We start from the raw sequence: 21,209 nt of genomic DNA on the forward strand, positions 1-21,209 counted from the left end.
ACATATTACTCTGGCTATGGGCTTAAGAGCATACCACTGCAGAAAACATCATTCAGAGTACATCGTGAGAGTGGAAAATAAACAAAAAGAAAAAGAAAATTGGCTTATTACCTTCTTGCACTATCTTACAATCAGAGAGTTAGGTATACTGTCTGCACTGTATTATGGTTTGCAAATTATATAAGTCTATATGTCATCTTTTCTGCATTTTCTGCAAGGAAGTTTAGAGTCAAAATTTTGACCAATTTTAAGTATACATTAGGCAGCATGCATTTGTATTTACCTCCACTCTTGGCTTTATTTGATCTCTCCTACTCTCTTCTTCCCTACATTCCATATTCTTCCCTCAATTATCTTGTTGTGTATTGTGTGCATTTATATACCTTAAATCTTTTCTGGAAGATTGGGTAAAAATAAACATTAAGATTTGTTTGGGGATAACTTTTTTATTGTTATTATGCATAGCCATGCATTTTTGTATCTTGAGGTGAGTTTTCCTTCAAAGCATATTTTTCTTATTATTCCTCCCAGGAAGCTGTGCCGAATGATTATATGTTGATGTGAACTTATATATTATCTTCTCAAAGTCCTAGGAAAAGAAAGAATGCACTTAATAAGATGAATGAAGAAAGAGTTTAGGGAGATTGTTGTCATTGTTATTGCTATATCTTGTTTGAAACAAAATTTCCTTTATGTACTATCTCTTTAAGAACTTTATTAAAAGGTTACTTCTTTTTCTTCAACTTTATTTTAAGTTCATGGGTACGTGTACAGGATGTGCAGGTTTGTTACACAGGTAAACGTATGTCATGGTGGTTTGCTGCACAGATCATCCCAACACCTAGTTATTAAGCCCAGCATCCGTTAGCTTTTCTTCCTGATGCTCTCTCTCCCCCAGCTCCCACCGACAGGCTCCAGTGTGGGTTGTTCCCCACCATGTATCCATGTGTTCTCATTGTTCAGCTCCCACTTATAAGTGAGAACATGCAGTGTCTGACATTGCATTTAGCAAAATGTTTTTGAGATTCATCCATGTTGCAGTGTGTATCAATACTTTATTTTTTGGCTAAATAGTATTTATTTATTAATGGCTAAATAATATTCATTGTATGTTTATACCACACTTTGTTTGTTCATTGTTCTGTTAATGGACACTTGGGTGGTTTCCGCCTTTTGGCTATTGTGAATAATTTTTCTATGAACATTAGTGTACAAGTGTATGTTTGAGTCCCTGTTTTCAGTTCTCTTGGGAATATACCTAGGAGTAGAATTGATGAGTCAAATAATGATTCTATTTTAACCTTTTAAGAAACTGCCACACAAGTATCCAGAAGATGCACCATTTTACATTCCCACCAGCCCAAAGTGATGGTGGGTTTTTCTATCACTGTATACTGTTTTCAAGCAATGCTCACTCTTTTCCCACCTTGAATGGTTTTCCAGTCAGGTAAAACAGAGATGAATACCTTGTTCAGGCATGCTCCAGAAAGGTTAAACCAGACAAATACTATCATTTGTGAATCAGATCTGCTCTCTTCTCTCTGGAACCAGAGATAGGGTCCCAGCCTGGGAATACAGGCTGCAATCTTCAAGCTGGAGCTGTGGGACAAGCAAAAATGCCACACAGCTTTCATAACATTCTTAAGTTGCCTTTGTGTTGATCCAGCATTCTTTTGCTTGCTGTGCACCTTTAATTATTTTTCAGGTTCTGACAAATTTGGTTCTGACAGTGTCTGGTTGTTTATTCAACATTCCTATAGAAGGATGGCAGCTTAGAGCTGTCTTCCTCACCATCTTGCTGACACCACTTCAATGGATCATTCTTGATGTCCCTGCTCTGCGAGTTTGACTTACACTCCATTAAAATGTTCTCCACCTAACATGAGGAAGACACAACTCATAGCATTTCCCTTTAACTTGCTTCTCTCTTCTGGGCCCCCTGTCTAGGAATGGTTAGATCCTTTTCTCAGGTACTCAAGACAAGAAGCTTTCTCTTTTCCCACTTATTCTGTAGAGTGTTAGTCAATCAGAACTGTGGATGCAATGCAGACTTCTAAGACTTATCTGATCATTCCACTTATGAAAAAGCTTATTTTTTTCCACATTTGCCCAGGCTTCATCATAGTTCATTTTCATTATTGCAATGCCCCTGCCTGGATAGTTTTGCATTTCATTCCCCCTCTCTCCACTTCCTGTATGCATCTGCCCAAAGAACTCATGCTTACCTCTAGTTACCCTAAGACACATGTTCATTTTCTATCCCTTTCTCTTAGAGTCATTAGTTCCTTTAGGCCAAGGAACAAGGACTGCATATATTCATCCCTGCAACAGTTTCCAGCATATAAAATGAACTGAACAAATGATTCCTGAATGTCTGAAACAGACCCACAATACCAGCCCTCAGAGTGATTTGACACGGTGTAGTATACATAGTAAGACAGAAACCAGCAAAATGTCCATGCGTATCAGTATATATATACACATAGATCTACAGTTGCTTAAAAACTTTCAAACGTGAATGCTCTTTCTTGCTTCCTTATCTCTGATTTTGAAAACGCTACCCATTCTTCAAGGTCTATTTCATTTCTTACTTTCTCCAGCTCCTAATGATGGAATATATAGCTGCCAATTCAGCACTGAATTCCACTAATTGGAAATCCCCTATATCAGTCCTATTGCTTCCCCCATCACCAAGGGGAGGGATATGTAGATGTTAGGAGAGAGACAGGAGAAGCAACAGAAGCTATAAACAGAGTGTAGCTTCAATGACAGCCCCACCCTGCCAGCCGTTCATCACTGACATGCTTAATAATGTACTGCCTGATGGTGGTCATGATTAAATACTGTGTCTGTGAGTTTCATCACTCCATTAGATTTGCATTTCCCTGAAGGTAGCAACCTTCATCAACTACTTTTGTATTAATCAAGAACCCACAGTTCAAGTAGACATACAATACATATTTTCCCAACATAAATTTTCATGGGTTGTGGAATCACGCCTTGGTCTGCTATTGAGTCAGACTTTTGAAATAAACTGTGTTATGCTAGAAGTAACTTTTATTTTATACACCTAATGTGTCGACTCACTAGGAAAATTATATCCTAAATGACAATACTAAGAAAGTAATTGACTCTTCTCTCCCTAAAGAACCTTGTTGGGCATGCAGAGGTTTCTCAGTTTCACAGTGCTTTTTCTTTATGCTCTAGAAATTGACTCTAAGTTTGGCTCATCCAAGAGGAGATACCACTCCACACACAAAGAGACTGTGCAGTCATATTCAAGTCAGCAGCCAGAGCCATGTGGTGGACATTGGTGAGCCTGCTCTTTGAAAATAAAGAAAGCAAGTTTGATGAGCAAAGTGACCCATCTTGCCCTTCATCTCCTACACTGTTTAGTAAACAAGGAGATTCAATGAACTTACTTATTCTGCAGACCTCTATCCAATAAGTACTTATTTGCCAAGGCATAGAAACAATTTCCTTTTGCTTTATGATTTCTATTCTTCTATTACATTATCATATATCATGAAAAGGTAGTTAGTAGGTTCTAAATTTCCAAATAATTAGAGAACAGAATACAGGTTGCTGGATGAAACTTTGGCCATTCAGATGATTGTTAAAAAGTCAGGAAACAACAGATGCTGGTGAGGCTGTGGAGAAATAGGAATGTTTTTACACTGTTGGTGGGAATGTAAATTAGTTCAGCCATTGTGGAAGACAGTATGGCGATTCCTTAAGGATCTACAACCAGAGATACCATATAACCCAACAATCTCACTACTGTGTATATACCCAAAGGAATATAAATCACTCTTCCATAAAGACACATGCACACGTATGTTTATAGCAGCAATATTTACAATAGCAAAAACATGGAACCAACTCAAATGCCCATCAATGATAGACTGGATAAAGAAAATGTGGTACACATACACCATGGGATACTATGCAGCCATAAAAAGAAACGAGATCATGTTCTTTGCAGGGACATGGATGAAGCTGGAAGCAACCATCCTTAGCAAAGTAACGCAAGAACAGAAAACCAAACACTACATGTTCTCACTCATAAATGGGAGTTGAACACTGAGAACGCATGGACACAGAGAAGGGAACAACATATACCAGGGCCTGTTGGGAGATGGGGGCTGAGGGGAGGGAACTTAGAGGACAGGTCAATGGGTGCAGCAAACCACCACGGTACACATACACCTATGTGATGAACTCGCATGTTCTGCACATGTATCCCCCACCCATTTTTTTTAGAATAAATTAAAAAAAAAGGAACTTTGACCATTCAAACTGGAGAAGTGGAAAGGAGTTGAGGAAAGGGACTTCATGAGGCTTTTTATGTCACCACATAAATGACACCACAGCTCAAGACCAAGGCGTGCAAACCAATGGGTGCATTGCTTGCCCTGTTGCCTCCATCTCTGCAGCCTGGATGCAGCATCCTCAGCCTGGTTACAAGCAACCTGAATCCCTAAGGTTATTAGCATCTACAAAGCTCAGCTTTGAGGCTGAGGGGCTACTATGCAACAGCATGGTGTGTCCAGCAGGAAATAAAGTTTGATTCAGGAATTTAGGAAAAGTTCCGCTTTTTTAAGGACAGGCTTGTCCTAGCCTCAGCCACTACAACAAGCAAATAAAATAAAATAATAATTAAACAGGTACGTACTTCACAGTATGTACTTTAATTTTCTTCAGGATTTTCAGAAGAAAAATCTTCAAAGAGTCTGTTAATAACCTCTTTCGCTTCATAGATAGTAGATGCTCCATGGACAATGTTTTTCAACTTACTTATTCCAAACTGGGCTCGGATGGAGTCAGGGGAAAGTACTTTTGCTTCTTCTGGGTCTGTTGGGCCCATTAATAGTCTCCATTTTGCAACAGCATTCCACTTAGTCAGAACCATGACCATAGATGGACCCCTGCAAAGAACGATGATTTCAGAAGACCCAGCCTACTGAAAACTATTGACACCGCAAACAAGTCTAAGGACAGAACACCGCAGCCTGAGCCAGGGAGCTCCTCTTTATTCTTTGTCCTGATCAGTGCAATCACGTACTTTCTTTTCTTCATTTCTCCCTCTTCTAACAGGTTTATATGCTAGGTAAGTGCTATAATTTAATTCTAGAGAGTATTTGTCCATGAAGTCTGATTATTTTGCTACTTTGAAGTCTGTAAATAGACACATTGCCATACACTCAAGACTTGTTGCTTTATGGTTGGCCTGCATCCTCTTACCTCTTCAGGGATTGCCTCCAGTTCAGACAGCCACCTTGCTCAGGCCACCCTCATTGCCAGGTTGGCCTACCTTCAGGTGACTGACTGATGTGAGGATACAACAGCCTGGCCATCTCAGCCAATACTGGACAACTCTGATAGACCAATCTAGCTGTGGTCAACAGAGGCTGTTTTCTGGCCTGCTCTGCATCTTGACTCTCCTTCATCCCCATCCTGTTTCTTTGACCTCTCTTCCTCCTGGCATCCTTAATCAATAGCCTGAACAAGGAATTCTTCCCACTCCCCAGAAATTGCAACTTGCAACAGTTATGAAAGTTAGTTTTCTAAGCTGTCATGGTGCAGTCCGAGTCTTCTGCTTATTATTTATATCTAAATAGCACTTATATGCTATTAAATTTTGTTAACTTTATAAATTTTGCCATCCTAAACTCATTGACAAATGATCAGGAATTGAAAAAAGAAAAGATGTGGATTTAAAGAGGCTTCTTATACGTAACTTATACGTGTGTGTGTGTATGTGTGTGTGTGTATAGAGTTATGTGTCTTTTAACAATGGAGATACATTCTGAGAAAGGTGACATTAGGTTATCTCATTGTTGTGCAAACATCATAGAATATTCTTACAGACCCCTAGATAGAGTAACCTCTTATACACCTAGGCTATCTAGTATAGCCTATGGCTCCTGGGCTGTAAACCTGTATAGGATGTTATTATATGGAATACTGTAGGCAACTGTAACACAGTTACAGGCAACTGTAATACAGTATTTGTGTATCTAAACATAAATGAACAGAAACGGTAATGCATTGAGTTATGACATTACAATGATCATGATGTCACTAAGGCAATAGGAATTTTTCAGCCCCTTTACAATCTTCTAGGACAACTGCTATACATGTAATTCATTATTGACTGAAATATTGTGCTGCAAAGCATGACTGTATATATAAGTTTTTGATATTTAATATAGATAATAGAAAAAAACGTATTTAACTCATAGTAAATCTATAAGGATGTTCACATAATTATGAACTCTGTGTAAAAGAGAGTTTTGGAAAGCAGCAGTTAAAGGCAGTTTGACTGGGTTCAGGACCCAGTCAAACATTAATTTTGTGACTATAGACAACTTCTAGCCCTGGGCCTCTGTTCTCTCAAAATCAAAGTGGAAGTTCTAGTAAAACTACTTCATAGAGTTGTTATTAGAAAAGTCAAATGAAATAAAGTGTGGACAGTTCATTATAAGGCCTGGAACTAAGGAAACAATAAATATTCACCTTTAATTCCTATGGAGTGGTTACAAAGGTATGTGTTGTCAGTAACAGATCCATCATGTAGAAGGAAGTTTTAAAAGAGTGTATTTTTTATCATAATATTTATGTTATTGTGTATACATAGTTTGACAAGCTATCAACACATGTACAAAAATATGTGAATAATCATAACTAACATTTATCAAATGTTTGATATCTGTCATGCACTGTTCCAAGTACTTCCAACACATCAATTACATAGTCCTCACAACAAGCCTATTAGGTAGATACTATTACTATCCCCATTCTACAGATAAGGAAACTCAGGCAATAATTAAGTATGTTGGCCAAGCAGGGGTTTGAACTGAGGCAGGCTCTATATACAATGTGATGACCTAGAGAAACAGGAAAGAAGGAAGGAAAGTAGGAAGGAAGGAAGAAGGAAAGCAGGCAAAAAAGAAAGGAAGCAAAGGAAGACAGAAGGAGGGAGAGAAAGAAAGAGAAAGGAGGGAAGGTAATAAAAAAAAGATGAACCTCAAATGTTAGCAGAATGTCTTTTCATGAATGAGACTAGATAAATGTTTTAATTAGGTTTTGTATTTTTCAGAGTTTCTATAATGAACATTTGCCACGTATATAATGCAAAGAATTATGTATCAGAGACTTACTCAGATAACATTTCCAATAAATCTTTATAAAAGTCTTTTCCTGTTATTTTTGAATACACTTTCTCTGCTTGATCAGGAGTTAGGAGCATTTGCTTCACCTGTGTCAGATCAAATCCAGCCTCCTTAATAATCTTCAGGATCTTCTCTAGGAAAAACAGATATTTGATAATATTGCAGATTACTTCACTTTCCTCCACATTCAAGTAGATCGAAATAACTAAGGAAAATGATAGTTTATCTTGCCCCCTCTGGTTTAATATGGCACAACTCTGCTAAACTCAACTCAACTTCAAAAGCACCAAATTGACATTCAGAACTTTAGTATGTTAATGTAGATTTTCAGTCTCTGAGGTTCACCTTTTCAGAAACCACCTGAAACACCTAGTAGACCACAAGAGTGGAAGGGAAAGGGACCTGCTCCTATGCTAAGAATACAGATATGTTTTCACCTTTATGCTACAAATGCCAAGGCATTTCTTGCTACATATGGATTGAAGGATAATGCCAATCTGAACTCTTCTCCCTGAAGAATCAGAGTACCATCGAGGAAATTAAATAAAGCAAATGTTTTCAAAATCTCACCAACAGCTTAAGTTTTGAGGGCTTCATTCTAGAGACAAAGGTGAACCAACTGAGAAACTGGGATCTTTCTGGTAAAACAGCCTCTTCCTTGCTCCAGATCAAGAGCACATAGAGTAGGCTGGGAGCTAATGGCAGTCTGATTATAACCAACAGATAGCCTGGAGAACGCTGGACCTCTCCTGCTAGAAGGGAGATGGCCAGGATCTGCCCTAACCTGGCACTGCAGAAATGAATGGGAATAAAACATAAACCTTTCCTTGGATATTAATTGTCTCAACAGAGAGCCAGACCTATAAGATATAATGAGAAGGTGATCATTATTATAGAGTAATATATAAGGTACCCAGAACCACAGGTGAGAAAACAATTAACTTTCTCCGGAGAGGTCAGGGATGACCTCTCAAAGACATGGACCTTTGTGTGAAGCATGGGAAAAATAAGGTGTGATCACCAAGTGGACCAGTAGGGAAAGGACATTGCAGGCAGAGTGAGCAATGTATGCCAATTGCAGAGGGCAGGAAGAACTGACTGGGTGAAAATATATTAGAGATGAAGTTGGCCAAGTAAGAAGAAGAAGGATTATCAAGAGCTATGCCCTGTGAAGAAATCTAGACTTTACTCTAAAAATAACAAGGAACATTTGAGACATCCTAAGAAAGAACATATTCAGATCTGCGCTCTAAAATGTTAATTTTCTTTGCACCATGAAGGTGAATTAGAGTAGGAGTGGGTGATTGTGGCATTGCAAGAAAGGTATTTGAAGACTAATGCAGTTTTTGGAAGGCAATACTTCTTGGGAAAAGGAGGCACCTTGGAAAAGAAAAGTCCCTCGCTGTTCTTAGGTAAAGGCAGCAAGTGGCTCAGGTTAACGTTCAAGATGAAGATAGAGTGTCATAGGCAAAGAGACAGACTCCCCCCCTGCAAAGGCCCTACCTATTAAGAAACTACTTAATTATATTAATACAAAACCAAGAAAACATCTGAGCTGAGAAATGGAATGAGCTAACCCAAACACTTATTAATCTTTACTAAACCATTATAAAAGATAAAGTTACTATGCTAATTAAAAATTTCTTCCCCATTAAATAAATAAATAAACGGGAAGGAGGAAGGAAGATAGAGAGGAAGAAAGAAAGCCAGCAGAAGGATGAAAAATACCCCCAAAACTGTAACACGACACTCTAATGTGAATTAAGCAGTTTGAACATAAAAAAATCATAAATCAGAACTTCAAACTCAAAATTAGAAGTGTCCAAGCAATGAGTAGATGTGAAATAAAAGCTGCACTCAAGAAAGACAAAGATAGAATAACAGAAATAAACTAGGTGTCTAATGTAACTTAAAATATAGAGAAGGATATAGAGAACAGAAGTAAAAATAGCCAAGTTAAAGAAAGAGAAGTCAATAGGGGAAGTGATAGATACAGAAGTTAGGCAAAGACAAGCATGTCTACACATGTATGTATTTATGTAGGGGTGTGTGTGTGTACATATCCGTGTATATACATAATAAAATATTATATATAATATTATATATTACTGTATTTATTTTAGAAATTTGACTTCAGCATATCAAAAAAGATATTTTTTAAACAACAAATTGAGTAAATCAATCTAAACACGCAGAAACTTCAAAAGAATTCCCGGTTAGTTCAGTTACTGAAGTCCCTAAGGAAAACAAAAAAGAACAGGGAGCAGGGCAAGGGAGGGACAGTGGGCGGGTGGGGAGGTCGGAGAGGGATAACATGGGGAGAAATGCCAGATGTAGGTGACGGGGGGACGGAGGCAGCAAACCACATTGCCATGTGTATTCCTATGCAACAATCCTGCATGATCTGCACATGTACCCCAGAACCTAAAATACAAAAATAATAATAATAATAATAATAATAATAATAAAAGAACAGTGGAACAGAGCTAATATTTAAAACTGTGAGGTAGGGAAACAATCTTGAAATAAGAGAAAAATCTAGCATGTAACTGGAAAAATAAGCCAAGAGTGGTCAAATCTCAGACGTACTTTAGTAAAACTACTAGACTTGAGAAGCAAACAAAAATTAACCTTTTCTTTTGGCAACACACCATATTACTTACAATGAAACAAAAGTCAATATGGCACCAGGCTTCTTGAAAGAAATACAGGAAACAAGAATAGAGATACACTGTCAAGAAACTCCAAGAAAAAATATGAGCCTAGGATTTTTTTATCCAGCATTTATGTAAATACATTTTCTAACAAATTATATTTCACACAACTTCAAAAAATAGAATAGCTCTAGAAAAGAGAAAGTAGATTAAGCACACTAACTGTCACAAAGGTAATAGGACATCATTTAAATCAGAGAAAACAAGTAATAGGCACTCATTCAAGAAAAGAGAACTTTCAAGCGTATCCAGCTCACCTTATTTTGTTGTTGTGTTTTGTTTTAGGCTTTGTCGTGTTTTGTTTTGGCTTTTAGCAGCCTGAAGAATGGTTTTTAGTTTGTCTCTAGTGATAACCAGAAAAGAAGGATGAGGAAGGGGCTCTGTTTCACCAGAAACAGAAACTAAGAACCCATGACAGTATTCTCTCCCTTGGACACCCCGATAGATATCCCAATAAAAATAACTTCCAGAACAAATAAATTTCTCAAACACAAAGAAAATGTAAAAGAAAAAGAACAACAGTAAAAGAAAAGTAACATGTAAATATAACTTAAAATAATAAGACATTTGAAATTAAACACATTAACATAAAATAAACATATTATGTGAGTTTATCTCACCTACTAAATTTTTTTCCTGTAAGACCTAAAACAATAAAACTACTACAAGAAAATATAGGTGAAATACTTCATAGCGTTGGTCTCAGCAGTAATTTTTTTTGATAAGACCTCAAAAACAGAGGCAACAAAAGCAAAAATAGACAAATGGGATTGTATCAGACTAAATTCTACACAGTGAAGAAAAAATCAACAGAATGAAGAGACAACCTACAGAATTCAAGAAAACATTTTTAAGCTATGCAACTGACAAAGGGTTAATATACAGAATATATAAGGAACTCAGTAGGAAACAAACAAAAACACAAAAAGGGATTCTGGTTTAAAAACGGGTAAAAACTTGAATGGACGTTTCTCAAAAAACGATGCACAATGACCAACAGATATATGAAAAAAGGCTCAACATCTCTTAAAAAATTAAAAATAGCACTACCATATATGATCCAGCAATCTCAGTATGGGTATATATCAAAGGAAATAAAATCAGTACATTGAAGAAATATCTGTACTCACATGTTTATTGCAGCATTATCCACAATAGCCAAGATATGGAATCAACCTAGTTGTTCACTGATGGATAAATGGATAATGAAAATGTGATGTGTGTATATATATATATATATATATATAATAGAATATTATTGAGCTACAAAAAGTAATTAAATCCTGTCATTTGTGGCAACATAGAAGAACCTAGAAGACATGATCTTAAGTGAAATATGCCAAGCACAGAAAAGACAAGTGCTGCATGATCTCACTCCTTTGTGGAACCTAAAGAAGTTGATCTCTTAGAAGCAGAGAGCAGAAGGCTGGTTGCAAGAGGTGGGGAGGGTATGGAGGAGGGAGAAATAGGGAGAGAGAAAGTCAACGGGTACAAGTTCTGGTGTTCTACTGCATAGCAGGGTAACTGTAGTTAATAATATTGCATTGTATATTTCAAAACAGGTAGAAGAGGAGATTTTGAATGTTCTCACCACAAAGAAATGATTAAGTTATGAGGTAACGGATATGCTGTATACCTTGATTTGATTATTACATAATGTGTACATGTATCAGAACATCATACTGTACCTCATAAATATGTACAATTGTTTCAATTTAAAAAATTAAAAATAGTTGAGTTGCGCACTGTTTTATTATAGTGAATTTGGCTGTTTAACAAACATTTTGAGAGAAGGTCATAAATACAAATCTGCTTGTATGGGTTTTATGTGTGAGACAAGCCTTAAAAAAAGTGATTCAAAAAGGCTAAAAATAAATAGGCAAAAATGTACAAGGCAAATGCAAATAATAAGAAAGCAGGGTGTGTGGTTTTGATAGCAAACATACAGAATTCAGGTCCTAAAGCCTTAAATGAGACAAATAAGAACCTTAAATGAGACAAATAAGAACCTTTTTAAAGCTAAAAACAAAATTCACCATGAATACTTTAAAATATCTATGTATCAAATAACACGGCCACAGCCTTTATAAACCAGAAAATATAGGAAATATAGTCAGAAATATACTGAAAACAGGTAACTTGCATCTCTAGTTTCTGACAGATCCCCCAAATCCAAGACAGATCAAGTTGGGAAAAACATAAAGCAAGATGCATCAAACTATAAGGTGGGTTTTATCTTATACTCAAAATTTTCACCATAATACTAGTGATAATATCTTTTCTCCTCATACACACAGAGTCTTCACAAAAGTTCACCATATGCTACTTCAACAAAACCATAATAATTTCAAAAAATGCAAGCGTTTTCTTCTACCAGAATTTTAAAAAGTCTCTTTAAAAAGTAATTTACTTGTTGAATAACTGTAAGGCCCAAGGGAAAACACAAACCAAAATTACAAAATTTTAATAATTATCAATAATCAATAATAATGAAAGCACTACACATTAGAACCTGTGAGCTATAATTAAAGCGTAATCAAAGGAAAATGTATAACCTTAAAATTCATATCAATAAAAATTAAAAGTTGAAAATAAATAAATACCCAACTCAAAAAGCTAGAAGAAGAACATAAAAAGAAAACTACTAGAAAATGGAAGGAAGAAAATCATGAAGATAAAACCAAAAATAATAGTTAGAAAAGGGAAAAACATAGAACTCATGAATGAATTAAATTTTTATTGTTTGAAAGGGAACAAAATAATAAAGGGTAAGTTAGAAATAATCATTGAAACAGAGGAAATTTAATAATGTTACGAAATTACAAATCACATAGATGAACAGATAACTTCCTAGGAAAACATAATTTAATGATATTTTCTCAAAGGGTGATAGAAGGTTTAAATAAAGCAATTTTCATAAAAGAAACAGAGAAAGCAATCAAATAATTATCCCATAAAAAAGCAGCAGGCCCAGGTGTTTTCACAGGAAAATTTTACCAAATCTCAAATACCAATCTCAGTGCTGCTTACACCTTTTGGAGCACTGAAAAAGATGTTCACATTCCTTATGAAATATTCCATTGATTTCTAAACCCGATAGATATCAAACCAAAAAATGGAAAGTAGAGATCAATCTCACTTTTAAGTCTCAATACAAAAAAAAAAAAGTAAAATAGAAACAAATAGTACCCCAAAGCATTCCTTAAAATGCATCATAACTAAGCAACATTTATATAGAAATGGAAGGATAGTTCAATATTTGAAATATCATTAACATAATATTTTGTACTAATATATCCATGAAAAAAATAACTCATCATTTTTATAAATTCTATAAAGGACTTCAGCAAAATTCAATACAATTTCTGATTAAGTGAAAGACAAAGAGAAGGGTGAGGGAGGGAGTGGTGAGAGAGATAGTGAGAGAAAATATGACAAAGTTAATTGTTGAATCTAAATGGAGTATATGCATACTCAATGCAACTTTTGTTTTTTGAATTTTCTGTTTGTTTCCTGTTTTGATTTTCTGCTTGTAAATTTTTTAAATGTTCACAAAATTTGGAGAACATGTATATTGTGGCTTTTATTCTTAAATATTTACCTCTTTGTACACGTGTTGCATGAGGTTTAATCAAGGCTAAGGTGCTTTGAAGAGGAAAGAAATGCTTTATTTCCCTTTCAGCAGTTTCTAACGAATCACTGCCATATAACTGGTTGACCGGCAAACTGTCCGTCGCAAATCGTACGCATAAACTTTGAAAAAGAAGTCAAGTTTAAAAGCTATTAGAACAGCACAAAATAATATAACACAATTCATATAAGTTGTTCCAAAGTTATGAGTAACAGCAAATCATTCCAGATCTTGACACTGTGCAAAAGTAAGTAAGTACATAGTGGCTTAGGGCATGCTACTTCTTTTCAAGGAGGTAATGGTCATTAGAAAACTTTCCTGAGAAGCTCCCTGGGACTAGAGCTGTGGTTCCAATACCCTACATCTAAAAAGATATTTTAAATGGGGCCCATGAAAACAGATAGGGACCCACAATACGAATCCTACCTCTCTGGAAAATACTCAATGGCTTCTTCAACTGTTCTTGGTCCCAGTAACTGTTTCCAGTATTCCAAGCCATTGTCTCTCAATAAAACAAGGGCTAGAGATGGACCACTATTAGCAAAGAAAACAAAGAGGGAATAAAAAGTATGGCTCAGTAGCTAATTACATATAGGCAATGTTTCATGTTGTTAAATAGATTTAAAACACGTAACATATAAAATAACCTTTTTAACAAAGGTCTAAAGTTAGTTTCCATTTATATGCTTTCAGGAGTATATCTATAAAAGAACAGAAGCAGAGAAAGGAGGGGAAGAGGAGGGTCATGATTCTTGTAGATGTTTCTTTCATTGTTCCCATGATCCTGCTGGTTTATATGCCCTTGTAGGATTTCTGCCTCAATTTCTATTTCAGTTATTCTTCTAGAAAGAAACCCATCAGATTTCTAGCAACTCATTCTTTCCTAGAACGAGTTAACTATGAGATTCCAAAAGCTCTTGAGAGTCAGTTCTCTGCTTAAACTTGATAGTATTGTACACCCTGGAGTTCTAGTGTTCAACTCAATGGGACTCCAGTAACTTCCTCTGAGACCTTCCTATTGTTCAAATAACATTTCAGGAAGACTAGAGAAGACAGGCAGGTGAGCAGAGAATTGAGATGGGAGCAGGACTGGTAGAGAAGTAGACTCATAACATGTTTACAGACTTGAGGAACTTGGCAACTTAATAGAAAGCAGACTTAAGAGAAAGTTTACATGATTCAGAAATAAATCAGACTGAGTTTTCTAAATCTGACTTCTACCTGGTCATGTTTTCTATAAGTTTCTTAAAATAATCTTCATTTTCATATTCCTTGCACAGTGCTTGTGCTTCTTCTTCTGATAATACTAGCTGTCTTTGCTCCAGTATTTTGAAGTCTTCATCTTTAATAATATGCAAAACATCATCTAAATAAAAATAGTCACACAAGCAGTTTTAAACTGGTAGGTTACTGGCTATGTACACAATACATTATATAATATCCTGAGGGCATACAATGTAGTTTATTCTCATGAAATTTTAAAAGTTTGCAAAAATAACTTCTTAGATTTTAATTTAAGGTGAACAATATCTCTTAACATCTCATTATAATGCTATTTCCAATTTTTCATCATGTAGGAATCATCACGCATACATGCACATATACAACACACACACACACACACACACACACAGGTATTTCATTAAATCTTTTTCTTGGATGTATGCATGTGAATGTGAGAGAGAGTGTGTGTGTGTGTGTGTGTGTGTGTGTGTGTAGATACTAACCTAATCAACCAATACAATTATGAAACTTATTATAAATAATTTTTATATTTAATAACCACAATTTTATTTGTCCCATTTGGGGAGAAACAAGTTGATTGGATATCTGAAAGTATTTCTCAATCTTCTCTCTTGCCTGCTTCCCACTACAGATGCCTAGGAAATCCAATACTCACCCTCCATCCTTCCTTACAGATAGTGTGGCAGTGTGATACAGCTATGGTCAATGATACTTATAGGAAATACACGGGGGACTCATCTGAGACAGGCACCCAGGGAGAACTTCTGTCCTACATCACCTTCTGCTTCCTGCTTTTGAATGTTTGAGGGAAATGATGTTTGGAGCTATGCAGGTCATCTTGTGACAAAGAGGGATAAGTTAAAAGCACAAATATTGACTCAGATCCTGAACAAGGCCAAAAAAAAAAAAAAAAAAAAAAAACCCAGCATCTTGACTGAGACATTACTTCTCCTCTGCTGCATAGGAAATAAAGTGGAAAAACTAGAACTAAGCCATCTTTACAATGGTAAGGAAAGAGTAAAACAAAGTATCATGCGTGTGAATACAGTTTAAGCAATAATTGGCTTCAGAACTATCTCACAGGAAAAAAAAGGAGAACACAGGATATGTAGTTCTTGAAATTTGAAAAGGTAGAATCATTAATTCTTAGAGGATATTGAAGTTTTTTAAAATTATTAATTTTGTGAAAAGATTTCTCAAATGAGGATACCTGATGACCACAGTTTAGAAAGTGACAACCAATCCCTAAGCAATTGCCATATAATATTAATAGCTTCATTAATAGCTTCTTGAAATGACTCATGATAAAAGCTGAGGAAAAATATTCAGGGAAGGTAAATCTGCATAAAGCTAAAAAAAAAGTAGAATTAATGGGAGAGTAGGTAGACTGACGACTCTCGATAATCCTGGAGATTGCCCTCCCTAATTTGCACTCTCTCAGTTAGCTGATCACAAACGAATTATAAACCTGATGTAGAGAGGGTCCTCACTGTCCGATGGATAAATTGAAAAAACATTGGTGAGTGACCCTTATTTGCAAGACGGCATTGAGTTTCTTTGAACTCACCACTAAAGGATTGTTTCACTCTAAATTCCATGATGAATATAATAACACATATTTTATTTTGTTTGCACTATGTCCATGAGAATTTTCAAACATCCTTTCAAGCATTCCAGTGAGTGACACTATCTGATGCTGTATTTGGTAACAGGTATGGAGACACACCGAATTCCTGGTTCTAGATAAAGGCATGTAGCAATTGCATAGATGTTTCATGGAATAACCTGATGCATAAAAAAATCACACTTCAAAGCCCAGAACACCTTATCCTTCCTTCCTTCCCTCTCTTCCTTCCTTCCTCCCTCCCTCTCTCTCTTTCTCTTTCCCTTCCTTCCTCTTCCTTCCTTCCTTTTCTCTTTCTTTCTCTTTCTCTTTCTTTTTTCTTTCTCTCTTTCTTTCTTTCTTTCTCTCTTTCTTTCCTCTTTCTTTCTTTTTCCTTCCTTCCCTTCCTTCCTTCTTTCCTTTTTCTTTCTTTCTTTCGTTTTTTTTTTGTTGTTGACAGGGTCTCATTCTGTCACCCAGGCTAGAGTGCAGTGGTACCATCTCAGCTTACTGCAACCTCCACCTCCCAGGTTCAAGTGATTCTCCTGCCACAGCCTCCCCAGTAGGTGAGACTACAGGTGTGGGCCACCACACTCGGCTACTTTTTCTATTTTTAGTAGAGACGAGGTTTTGCCATGTTGCCCAGGCTGGTCTTGATCTCCTGGGCTCAAGTAATCCGGCCACCTGGCCTCAAATGGTGCTGGTACTACAGGCACAAACCACCACGCCTGGCCCACACCTTGACATCTTACTTCTCATCAATTAAAGGCAAATTTCTAAGCAAGGTGCTTAGTAGTTAAATAAATATATAAACATCAGTTCATTCTTAGATGTCTGCACAATCTTGAAAAACAAGCAAATGTAAAGGGAAAATATTTTGCAAGTACCTAAATAAAACAAGCCACAACCACCAACAACAAAAACTGAATTACCTACAAAAGAACAAAACCCAGCTGACAGCAGACTTTTTCTCTGCAATACAATTTTGTGCTTACAAATTTGCTAATATAGATAAATTAACACATTTTTGGAAATACACTAAATACCAAAACTCACACAATGAGAACTAGGTAATATGATTAGCTCTACAGCTATTAGATAAATTGAATTAATCCTTAACAACATTCTGAAAAATAAAGCACTAGGACCACATTATTTCACTAGTGAATTCTACAAAACGTTTAAGGAATAATTGACAGCAATTCTCTGGAAACAATTATTTTTTCCAGAAAATAGAAGCAGAGGGAATACTTTCTATCTCATTCCATGAGGCCAGCCTTACCATAACATTCGAAAAGATTTTACAAGAAGAAAAACTACAGACCAATAGCTCTCATGAACATTGGAGCAAAAATTCTTAACAAAATATTAACCATTCAAATTTAACACTATATAAAAAAGTTACAAACCATGACCAAGCAGGATTTATTCCAACTATGCCAGGGTGGTTCAACATTTGGAAATCAATTAACATAATTTCCACTAATAGGCTAAAGAAGAAAAGTCATATGATTATATTAGTAGATGCAGAAAAATCACATCAAATTTAACACTAATTCATGATAAAAATTCTCACCAGAGGTGGAATAAAGGGAAACTTTCTCAACTTACTGGAGAACGTCTTCAAAAATCCTACAGTTAACATTGTCCTTACTGAAAAGCAACTAGATGCTTTGCCTGTAAGTTCAGGAAAAAAAAGCAAAGCTACTCCCTCTCACTACTCCTCTTCAAATTCATACCAGAAATCTTAGCTAGAGAAATAACACAAGGAAAGGAAATAAAAGAGGAATGAGGAAACGAAACAGTTGTTGTTCACAGAGCGCATGCCTGTCTATGTAGAAAATCCCAAATGATGATGATGATGATCATCCTCATCAACAACAATAACACAAAATTCCTGGAACTAATAAGAGCATATTATAGCAAAGTTTCAGGTTATAATTAATATACAAAAGTCAATTTTTTTCTATAACCAGAAATAAACAACAGGAACTTGAAATTTAAAACAAAACAATTTATACTAGCACCAAGAAAAGGAAATACATAGGTAAAAATATATCAAAATATGTAAATAATCTAAATGAAGAAAACTACAAAACTCTGATGAAAGAAATGAAAGATCTAAATAAATGGAGAGATATTCCATATTCATAAATAACAAGACTTAAATTAAGATGTCAGTTTCTCTTAACTTGATCTGTAGATTAAACACAATCCCAATCAAAAGCTCAGCAAGTTATTTTTGTGGACATGGATATTGACAAACTGATTCTCAAGTTTATATGAAAAGGCCAAAGATGTGACTCAGTATTGAAGAGGAACAAAGTTAGAGAACTGATGCTATCTGACCTAGCCACATCGATTAATAGAACAGAGTAGAGAGCCCAGAAAAAGACCCACACAAATATAGTCAATTGGTTTGTGATAACATTGCAAAGGCAATAAAATGGAGGAAAGACAGTCTTGTCAACAAATCGTGCTGAAATAATGAGAAATACCCTCTCAAAAAAAAAATGAATCTAGACACAGACCTTATACTATTCATAAAAATAGCTCAAAATGGATGACAGGCCTAAATGTAAAACACAAAACTATAAACTTTCTACAGGATAACACAGAAGAAAATCTAGCTGACCTTGTGGTTGGCAATGAGTTTTTACATACAACACTAAAATCACATCCAAAAAGAAGTAACTAATAAGCTGGACTATATTAAAAATAAAAACTTTTCTGTAAAAGACACTTTTAAGAAACCATAGAGTCAAAAACATGAAGAAAATATTTGCAAACCACATAGGTGATAAAGACTTGTGTTCAAAATACACAAAAAAAATTTAAACTCAACAATGAGAAAACGAACAACTAAATTAAGAATTGGGTGAAAATCTAGACAACACATTACCAAAGAAGATATAAAGATGACTAGTAAGCATATGAAAAGAAGCTCTGTATAATATGTCATTAAGGAATTGCAAATAGAGATAAAAATAAGATAATATTATTCACCTATTAATGTAACTAAACTCCCCAAAACTGACAATACCAAATTATGGCGAGGTTGTAGAGCAACAGAAACTCTGATTCATTTCTGGCAAAAATGGAAAATGATACAGCTGCTTTGGAAGACCTTTTCGCAATTTCTTACAAACTACACATAGTTTTACAACATGATTCTATACTCACGCTCCTAGATAGTTACTCAATTAAATTGAAAACTTACATCCACACAAAAACCTGCATATGAACAACTACAGCAATTTTATTCATAATGGCTGAAAACTGGAAGCAACCAAGATGTCCTTCAATAGGTAACTACATAAATAAACGTAATTGCACACATACAATGGGATATTGTTCAGTGATAAAAAGAAATGAACAATCAAACCACCAAAAGACGTGGAGGAACACTAAACTGCACATTGTCAAATCAAAGAAGTCAATCTGAAAAGGCTATCTACTGGCCGGGTGCGGTGGCTCATGCCCGTAATCCCAGCACTTTGGGAGGCCGAGGCGGGTAGATCACTTGAGGTCAGGAGTTCTAGACTACCCTGGCCAACATAGTGAAACTCTGTCTCTACCAAAGATACAAAAATTAGTCCAGCGTGGTGGCACGCCTGTAATCCCAGCTACTCTGGAGACTGAGGCAGGAGAATCTCTTGAACCCGGGAGGCAGAGGTTGCAGTGAGCCAAGATCACACCACTGCACTCCAGCCTGAGTGACAGAGTGAGACTCCATCTCAAAAAAAAAAAAAAAAAAAAAAAAAACAAATAAATGTATATATTTGTTTGTTTCTCTTAATGACATAGGAGGGAGCAGGTGTATGGGAACTCTGTACTATTTTTCTGAATTTTTCTGCAAATCTACAACTGTTTAATTTTTTGGCTTGATTTTTCTGTAAACCTGAAACTGTTCTATAAAGTCTATTCATTTAAAAATTACATGTATTTGAAAATATTATCTCTTAAATATTAAAATACATTCAAAATGGCTAAAAGACAAAAATAAAATCTTCCGAAAAAAAGAACCCCATGTCTAAATAATTTTACTCATAAATTTCAGTAAACATTTAAGATATAACTCCAATTCTACACTATCTCTTCTATAAAACAGGAGTGACTACTTCTCATCTCACTTTGTGAACGTGCATTACTCTGATGCCAAAATCAGATAAAAACATTACAAGAAATTAACACATACCCTTCCTGAATATAGACACAAAAATTCTCAATAAAATATTAGCAAATCAAATCCAGCAGTGTGTAAAAAGGACAATATATGACAGCCAAGTGGGATTTTTCTGGAGAATGCAAGGCTGTTTCAACATTAAAAATCAAAATAATCAGCTGGGCATCGTGGCTCACGCTTGTAATCCCAACACTTTGGGAGGCCAAGGCAGGTGGATCATGAGGTCAGGAGATCCAGACCATCCTAGCCAACATGGTGAAACCCCATCTCTAATAAAAATACAAAAATTAACCACATGTGGTGGTGGGCGCCTGTAGTGTTACTTGGGAAGCTGAGGCAGGAGAATTGCTTGAACCTGCTAGACGGAGGCTGCAGTGAGCCAAGATCGTGCCACTGCACTCCAGCCTGGGTGACAGAGCAAGACTCTGTCTCAAAAATAAAAATAAAATAAAAAAAATCAAAATAATCCACCATATTATCAAAATGAAGGAAAAAAACACAATCACATCAATATATATGGAAAAAACATTGAGAAAAATACAACATCCATTCATGATTAAAATTCTCTCCAAACTAGGAAAAGGTGGCAATTTTCTTAATGTGATAAAGGTCATACACAGTTAACATACTTAATGTAAAAGACCAAATGTTTTTG

The 21,209-nt window shown here is 35.7% G+C and overlaps 1 protein-coding gene across 1 annotated transcript in view; it reads right to left on the reverse strand.

The window, feature by feature from the left end:
• Nucleotides 1-430: 430 nt before the first annotated feature.
• The window catches only part of NME8 (NME/NM23 family member 8), a 47,955-nt gene continuing 27,176 nt past the window's right edge, over nt 431-21,209 (reverse strand). The window contains exons 13-18 of the mRNA XM_012461264.2: nt 14,742-14,886; nt 13,947-14,054; nt 13,491-13,642; nt 7,164-7,308; nt 4,676-4,928; nt 431-589 (exon numbers count right to left, since the gene is read on the reverse strand). Coding sequence (XP_012316687.2) covers nt 4,691-4,928; nt 7,164-7,308; nt 13,491-13,642; nt 13,947-14,054; nt 14,742-14,886 — 788 coding nt within the window. The 3' untranslated portion in view covers nt 431-589; nt 4,676-4,690. The remainder of the gene's footprint in view (nt 590-4,675; nt 4,929-7,163; nt 7,309-13,490; nt 13,643-13,946; nt 14,055-14,741; nt 14,887-21,209) is intronic.

Source organism: Aotus nancymaae, unplaced genomic scaffold, assembly GCF_030222135.1.
Source record: "Aotus nancymaae isolate 86718 unplaced genomic scaffold, 86718_ANA_hifiasm-v0.15.2.pri h1tg000025l, whole genome shotgun sequence".
NCBI classification, from domain to species: domain Eukaryota; kingdom Metazoa; phylum Chordata; class Mammalia; order Primates; family Aotidae; genus Aotus; species Aotus nancymaae.